Raw genomic sequence first — 8,654 nt, 5'->3', positions numbered from 1 at the left:
CCACCATGCCCAGCTAATTTTTTGTAGTTTTAGTAGAGACGGGGTTTCACCATGTTGACCAGGATGGTTTCGATCTCTTGACCTCGTGATCCACCCTCCTCGGCCTCCCAAAGTGCTGGGATTACAGGCTTGAGCCACCGCGCCCGGCCTGTAATTTCCATTTTATAGATGAATAAATATTAGGCACTTAGAGCTTGAGTAACATCTATCTCTAAGCTATCGTTGATAGACAGTGATAAAATCAGGATTCAAACCCAGCAGTATTAATTCTAAAATTGATGCTGTGAATGTAATAAAATGTTCATTTCCCAGCAGTATTATTTCTAAAATTGATGCTCTGAATGTAATAAAATGTTCAACTTCTGAATGGCATATTATTTTACTGAATATTGGATATTTTTTCCTCAAAGGTATACTAATGTGATAAAAAGGTGCATGATGATGTTGCTCTCAGTTTGGTGGTTTTGATGTCTTGAAAAACAGTTTTGTTTCAGCTGATTTTGATAGAAAATGTTGCTAATTCTCAGGTAGACAGTTTAAAGTTATATAGAAAGTGTGAAGATGAAAGTAAAAATAATTTGTAATTGCAGTCATCAGCATTTGGAATATTATCATTAGTAAATATTTGTTAAACCCTTACTATATATTTTACATATATATTTCTTATAAACTTTCTAATCTCAATTTTTCTTCTTCCAACTCTTTTTTCAATAGTTTTGTTCTCTTTAGTTCTTGACTAGGTTTTTATACACATATAGAACTTATGGTATTATCACTACTTAATAGTATTGAATACTAACTGTGTATTAAACATAATACTGGATGCTCTTATCAGGGGTTCCCAACCCGCTGGCCACTGACCTGTACTTAGGCCGCACAGCAGAAGGTGAGCAGAGAGTGAGGAGCGAAGCTGAGCTCTGCCTCCTGTCAGATCTGCAGCAGCATTAGATTCTCATAGGAGCACGAACCCTACCATGAACTGTGCATGCCAGGGATCTTGGTTGCGCACTCCTTATGAGAATCTAATGATAAAATGTAATGTGCTTGAATTATTTGAAACCATGCCCCCCACCTCCACCTCATGCCTTACCCCCATAGGTTCGTGGAAAAATTGTCTTCATTGTGAAACCAGTCCCTAGTGCCAAAAAGGTTGAGTATCGCTGCTCTATATGTATTCTCTTGTTTAATTCTCACAATAATACTATGAGGAAGTTAGCAATATTTGATTAAGTAATATGCTTAAGATTATACAATTAGTAAGAGGTGAAAGTGAATATAGGACTTAGGGACTTTTGATCTCTTTCAGGACTCCTGAAATTTTCATCTTAATTAAAAGGCCATATTGCCATCTTAGATCTCAGTTCTCTAGTAACTGTTGTTATTCCTTCAATTAAGAAGCCATCAACTTTTTCCCCCCTCTGGAAACCTTTGAATGTGGTCAATTTGAGGACCAAATGTTGCTATTTTATCCTCTGTCCATATTTTTTCATTGAGCAGGTTCTGAGTGTATTGTTCATAACTTTATATTTCCTAGACTGATCTTTAAAAATATAGTATTAACCACATGTGGTAGTACATGCCTATAGTCCTACCTACTTGGGAGGCTGAGGTGTGGAGGGCCGCTTGAGCCCAGGAGGTCAAGGTTACTGTGAGCTATGATTGTGTCAATACACTCCAGCCTGGGTGACAGAGTGAGACCCTGTCTCTTCAAACAAACAAACCAAAAGAGTGGAATAGATGATGTTACTCTTTTTCTTTTAGAATTCTCTAATAGCATTTTTTAGTGCATAAATGGAATCTGAACTCCTCACAGTGTCTCTGGATGATTTGGCTCTTGCAGGACCTTCTAAACACTTATTATATCACAATATTCTGCAAACAGAATTAGAATATCTCTTTTATTATATGATTACTGAAAGTCATAAATAATTTTAAGTGTTTTGTAATTATAAAAGTTATATAATCATTTTATAGGAGTTTTAGAAAAAAGAAAACACTGTATTTTACATCCTAGAGTTTAGCCTCTTTGGGAACAAAAGGAAACTTTGATGAAAAAGGAAATGATCTAAGATTGAGGACATAAAGAAATTACTACCTTGAGATTAAGAGCTAAGGTTTTTAATCACCCTAATCTGAGTTCAGATTTGCTTTTTTACATACACTATATGTCCTTAAGTAAGTTGCTTCTTTAAGCCTTTTCTTATTCAAGTTTGCTAATAAATACATATGAAATACATAGCACAGTGCCTGGCTTACAGTAAGTATTCAATAAATGATAGCTACAATGGAAAGCAAATCTATTTCAGGAGTTAGGATTTAAATATAAAAGATTTATGGGATATTTTTTATTTGAGGCCAACAATTAGGCATATACTGTAAACTGTGTGGTAGTTAGTAAACATTGAACATATTAATGGGCTAAGAAAGGATTTAGATTGATATAACTAATTTGTAACGGACTAAGAAGTTAAGGACAAGTAAATTATTTGCCTGCATTTTGAATATTAATATCATTAGCAGCAGTTATTACAACAGATGGCAGAATTGTGTGGCAGAAGAACATGGGTGTGTCTAGAGAAAAGGGGTGGTTTATAAAAAAGACAAATGTGCCTTTATTTTTTCCAATAAGACTAAGAAGTTATTACACATGGACCTGCAAAATACGAGAGATCACAAATATGTCAAAGAATTGAATCAAGTCGATATATTCAAATCGAGCCTATCTTCTTTTTTCTGAAATTGATTATAACCAAAACTTTTGACATTAAGTATTAACTGTTGGTCTAATTTGTACCATTAGTTTCCATTTATAGTCATACCTCATTTTATTGTGCTTTGCTATTGCAGATTGCTGATTGCTGGATTTTTTTTTTTACAAATTTATGGTTTTTGGCAACCCTGTGTTGAGCTAGTCTATCTGTGCCATTTATCCAACAGCATGTGCTTACTTTATGTCTTTATGTCATATTTTGGTAATTGTTACAATATTTCAGCCTTTTTATTATTATTATTTATCTGTTATGGTGATCTGTGATCAGTAATCTTTGGGGTTACTATTGTAATTGTTTCAGGGCACCACAAACCACACCCATTTAAAACAGTGAACTTAATCGATAAATGTTGTCTGTGTTCTGACTGTGCTACCAACTGGCCATTCCCATCTCTCCCACTCTCCTTGGGAAGGGCCATTCCCCTGTTTCTCTATTCCCTGAGATACAACAGTATTGAAATTAGGCCAATTATAGCCCTACAGTGGCCTGAAGGGTTTAAGAGAAAGGAAAAGTTGCATGTCTCTCACTTTAAATAAAAAGCTAGAAATGATTAAGCTTAGTGAAGATGATATATCAAAAGCCTATACAGGCCGAAAGCTGGACTTCTTGTGCCAAACATTTAGCCAAGTTGTGAATGCAAATACAGATCATTAAAGGAAATTAAAAGTAAACGATTGCTCCAGTGAGCAAATGACTGATAAGACAGTGAAACAGCTTTATACTGTTGAGTTGAAGAAAATTTTAGTAGTCTTTATAAAAGATCAAACTATCCACACTATTTGCTTAGGCCAGAGCCTATTTCAGATAATGTCCTAACTCTCTTCAATTCTGGGAAGGCTAAGAGAAGTGAGGAGGCTGCAGAAGAAAAGTGAAGCTAGCAGAGGTTCTTTCATAGGTTTAAGGAAAGAAGCTGTCTCCATATCAGAAAAGTACAAGGTGAAGCAGTAAGTTCCAAAGATTTAGCTAATAAATTGATGAAGGTGGCTACACTAAGCAACAGATTTTCAATGTGGACAAAACATCTTTTATTGGAAGATGATACCATCCTATAATGTTCCTATCTACCAAGAAGTAAATGCCTGGCTTCGGTGTTACAAAGGATAGGCTGATTCTCTTGTTAGGGAGTCATACAGCTGGTGACTTTAAGTTGAAGCCAATGCACATTTACCATTCTGAAGATCCTAGGACCTTTAAGAATTATACTATATCTACTCTGCTTATGTTTTGTAAAGGGAATGACAAAGCCTAGATAATAGTTCATCTGTTTACAGCACGGCTTATTGGATATTTTAAGCCCACTATTGAGACCTGCTGTTAGAAGAAAAGAGTCTTTTCATATTACTACTTATCATTGATAATAAACATGGTCACCCAAGAGCTCTGATCGGATATACAAGTTGATTCATGTTATTTTCTTGCTTGTTAGTGAAATATTCATTCTGCATTACATGGATTAAGGGTCATTTTGACTTATTTAACAAATACTTTGTCTTATTTTTAAGACATACATTTTATTAGGCTGTAGCTGCTATAGATAGTAAATCCTCTGATGGATCTGGGCAAAGTAAATGGAAAGTCTTCTGGAATTGATTCAGTGTTGTAGATACCATGAAGAACACACATGATTCATGGGAAGAGATCAACGTATCAATGTCAATAGGAGTTTGGAATAAGTTGGTTCTAACTCTCATGGATGACTTTGAAGAGTTCATGATTTCCATGGAGGAAGTCACTGCTGATGTGGTGGAAGTAGCAAGAGAATCAGAATGAGAAGCAGAGCTTAAACATGTGATGGAATTGCTACAATCTCATGATAATACTCTAATGAATGAAGAGTTGCTTCCTATGGATAAGCAAAGAAAGTGGTTCCCTGCAATGGAATCTACGCATGATGAAGATACTGTGAACATTGCTGAAATGACAACAAAGAATTTAGAATATTACCTAAATGTATTTGATAAAGCAATGGTAGCGTTTGAGAGGATTGATTCCAGTTCCAAAATAAATTATCCTGTGAGTAAAATGCTGTCAAAAGGCACTGCTTGCTACAGAAAAATCTTTTGTGGCAAAAGTTTGTTGTCTTATTTTAAGAGATTGCTACAGTTACCACCCTCACCCATCAGTCAACATCTATGAACATGGAGACAAAACCTTCCACTAGCAAAAAGATTATTGTTCACTAAAGGGTCAGATAATTGTTAGCATTTTTAAGCAATAAAGTATTTTTAAATGAAAGTGTGTGTAGTATTTTTTTTTAGATATAATGCTATTGTACAATTAATAGATTAAGTATAGTGTAAATGTAACTTTTATATACACTTGGAAACCAAAATATTTGTGTGACTCGCTTTATTGTTATAACCATTTTATTGCAGTGGTCCGGAACTAAACCTGTGATATCTCCACGATGTGCCTGTATTTATCTGTTAGGGAACAGTGTTCTTCATGTTCTTATTTTAGATTTACCTTCTGCTTGAGCCTTTGGTTTTCAGAGTTTGATAGATAAATTCGAGTTTTTTCTTTACATTAAGTTCTAACTTACTTGGGAAAGTTAGTAGAATAGTGATGTGTGTAGGTTCTCCTTAAAGATAGGAAATTTGACTAGATGAAGAGGTCAGTGAGATGACCTGTAGAGCTGGAATGAAACCTGGGCCCCTTTAAGAGGTCGGTCTAGTTTGTCTTTTTCTTTCTCACAGATACTTTATTTTTAATCCTGATACATAACTGTACGATTTAAAATACTCTCAGCTGGGCACGGTGGCTCACACCTGTAATCCCAGCACTTTGGGAGGCTGAGTTGGGTGGATCACCTGAGGTAGGGAGTTCGAAACCAGCCTGGCCAACATGGTAAAACCCCATCTCTTAAAAAAAAAAAATACTCTCAAGAATTCCTTTGTGGTCAGGTGTTGGAGCTCACACCTATAATCCCAGTGCTTTGGGAGGCCAAGGCAGGAGGCCTGAGTTACATAACAAGACTGTCTTTTCAAGAAATTAAAAAACAAAAATTAGCTGGGAGTGTGGTGTATTCCTGTAGTCCTAGGAGGCTGAAGTGAGAAGATCTCTTGGGCACGGGAGTTCAAGGATATAGTGAGCTATGATTGTGCCACTGTACTCCAGCCTGGGAAACAGACTGAGACCCTGTCTCGAAAAAGAAAAGAAGGAATTCCTTTGGCATCCTTCTCTGTATCTGATAGTTTCAGTTTTTTCTCCTGCATGTTTATTTTTTGGCACTTTTAATGTGATATTTTACGTATTTTAGTTTTTATGATTAGAGGTAAAGATAACCAGTTATCCTCATATAGTTGTTGTTTGTTTGTTTTATTTTTTGAGACAGAGTCTCAGTCTGTGGCCCAAGCTGTAGTGCAGTGGTGGGATCTTGGCTCACTGCAACCTGCGCCTCCTGGGTTCAAGTGATTCTCCTACCTCAGGCTTCTGAGTAGCTGGGATTACAGGCATGCACCACCATGCCTGGCTAATTTTTGTATTTTTAGTACAGATGGGGTTTCACCATGTTGGCCAGGCCAGTCTCAAACTCCTAACCTCAAGTGATCCGCCTGCTTTGGCCTTCCAAAGTGCTGGGATTATAGGTATGAGCCACCAAATCTGAACAGTTTTCATATAGTTATAATTACTATTTGTTTAATTAATATTATATATTAGGACATATGTCTTTAGATTGAATAATTTTAAAAATGAGCTAGCTTCTCTATTTTCATGTTTTGCAAGTATAAAACCTCTCATTTAAATACATTTTTCTAAGAGTCTTTGCCTAATGTTTGGTTAAGTAAGTTTATTAGTTATGTAAATAATGTATATTTTGTGTATATTGAAAGATTTGTTTTGAATTTAAACATTGTGATGTTAAATGTAGTTATTTTATGGTTACATAATCAACTCCTTTAATTTTTTTTCCAGGAGGATAGCAAACAAGCTCAATTCTTAGCCTTGGCAGTTGTATACTTTATCTCTGTTCTTATGGTCTCCAAGTACAGAGACATTTTGGAACCCCAAAATGAAAGGCATAGCCAGTCACTTACGGAAACTGGCAGTGAAAATGGGAATGTATCACTCTCTGGTAAGTTTGCATTTTCTGTTCCTTTGTACCAAAGTTCAAATAAATGTTACTTACTCCTGATGGTTAAAATATTGATACTGGAATTTAAATTTATGTATATATTAAGTGAGAGCATACACATATTTTTATTAACTAAATGTTTTGGCTTGAATATAATTAATTGCAACTGGGATTTTTTGTTCTTTAAATGAACCATCTAATTAAAGATAAGTCAGAAAATGGTATCTTATACAAAAAAAGAGTTGAAAAATTTTATTGATTTCATTTGGTGTGAAGAATCACTAACTCATATTCTTTTATGAGAGACAGACTTGTTAACAAGTAACTGTAATAGTTGGAGTTTTGAAAGTAGTTGCCAATTATAGAAATATGGTTAGTTAAGTAACTGTTGCAGTTATAGAAGTACCTGCCACCCAAAGGAGGCAATTTATTATTCATTCAATATTCATTCAGCATCCACTGGGTACTTGGGTATATATTTATGACCAAAACAAAACAAAAAATCTCTATCCTTGTTGAGCTTATATTCTAATGGGAGGAGACAGAAAATATGTATATGTTATAGGTAAATTGTATAGTATTTTAGAAGGTGGTAAAAGTGCTAAAAAAAATAATAAACAGGATAAAAATATCAGGAATGACTAGCAGTTATTGGGTATGGAGTTTTCTCTGAGGGAAATGAGAACTCGTTGGAGGATTTTGAGTACAGGAGTTAGAATTTATGTTTTTAAAAGTAACTCTGGTCGGGGCATGGTGGCTCACGCCTATAATCCCAGCACTTTGGGAAGCCGAGGTGGCCAGATCACTTGAGGTCAGAAGTTGGAGACCAGCCTGGCCAACATGGTAAAGCCCCATCTCTACTAAAAATACAAAAATTAGTTGGGCGTGGTTGTGGGTGCCTGTAATCCCATTTCTTAGGAGTCTGAGGCAGGAGAATTGCTTGAACCCGGAGGCAGAGGTTGTAGTGAGCAGAAATTCTGCCACTGTACTCCAGCCTGGGTGACAGAGTTAGACTCTGTTTCCTCCCCCCGCAAAAAAAGTAACTCTGTATTCTGTGTTGAGGATATACCATTGAGAGCAAGATAATCAGTGTTTTTCGCTGGGTATTGCTGTTTAACACCTTACCCTGCAGCTTGGTGACCCTAAGGCCACAACCATTTTAATCTTTCTTTCATGATTTCTTGAATTAGATTTGGATACGGCCTAGTGGGCATGGTTTATCCCTGTTTCAGATGATGTTTGCTGGGTCTGGAAAATCTGAGATGACTTTTCTAATAGCATACATATAGTGCCTCAGCTGGGATGGCTTCAAGAGCTGGGAGTGGCTAACTGAAACAGCTGAGCTGGGGTTATATATCCGCAGCCTTGAACCTCGTTCTCAACTGCTGGTTTCCTTCATTAGTTTGGAGAGCATCTTTGTCTCCATATGGTCTCTCTACATGTTCTTTCCAGCAAGGTAGATCAGAAATAAGCCACATTTCTTAAAGAGCTGTTCAGAAATTCTGGGAATGCAAGGACTGCCAGACTTTTTTTTTAGATGGAGTCTTGCTCTGTCGCCAGGCTGAAGTGTAGTGGTGCAATCTTGGCTCACTGCAACCTCTGCTTCCCAGGTTCAAGCGATTTTTTTGCCTCAGCCTCCCAAGTAGCTGGGATGACATGCCCACACCCAGCTAATTTTTACATTTTTAGTAGAGATGGGGTTTCACCAAGTTGGCCAGGATCATTTTGATCTCTTGACCTCATGATCCACCCGCCTCAGCTTCCCAAAGTTCTGGGTTATAGGTGTGAACCACCATGCCTGGCCTTTT

General features: G+C 36.5%; 1 protein-coding gene across 1 annotated transcript in view; it reads left to right on the top strand.

The window, feature by feature from the left end:
- The window catches only part of LRBA (LPS responsive beige-like anchor protein), a 727,560-nt gene that overhangs the window by 160,227 nt on the left and 558,679 nt on the right, over positions 1–8,654 (top strand). The window contains exon 29 of the mRNA XM_037740751.1: positions 6,687–6,846. Within this exon, the coding sequence (XP_037596679.1) occupies positions 6,687–6,846 (160 nt within the window). The remainder of the gene's footprint in view (positions 1–6,686; positions 6,847–8,654) is intronic.

The sequence above is a fragment of the Cebus imitator genome, unplaced genomic scaffold (assembly GCF_001604975.1).
Source record: "Cebus imitator isolate Cc_AM_T3 unplaced genomic scaffold, Cebus_imitator-1.0 Scaffold4, whole genome shotgun sequence".
Lineage (NCBI taxonomy): Eukaryota > Metazoa > Chordata > Mammalia > Primates > Cebidae > Cebus > Cebus imitator.
Note: the sequence above shows the minus strand (reverse complement) of the source record. Positions and strands in the feature narration are given on the sequence as shown.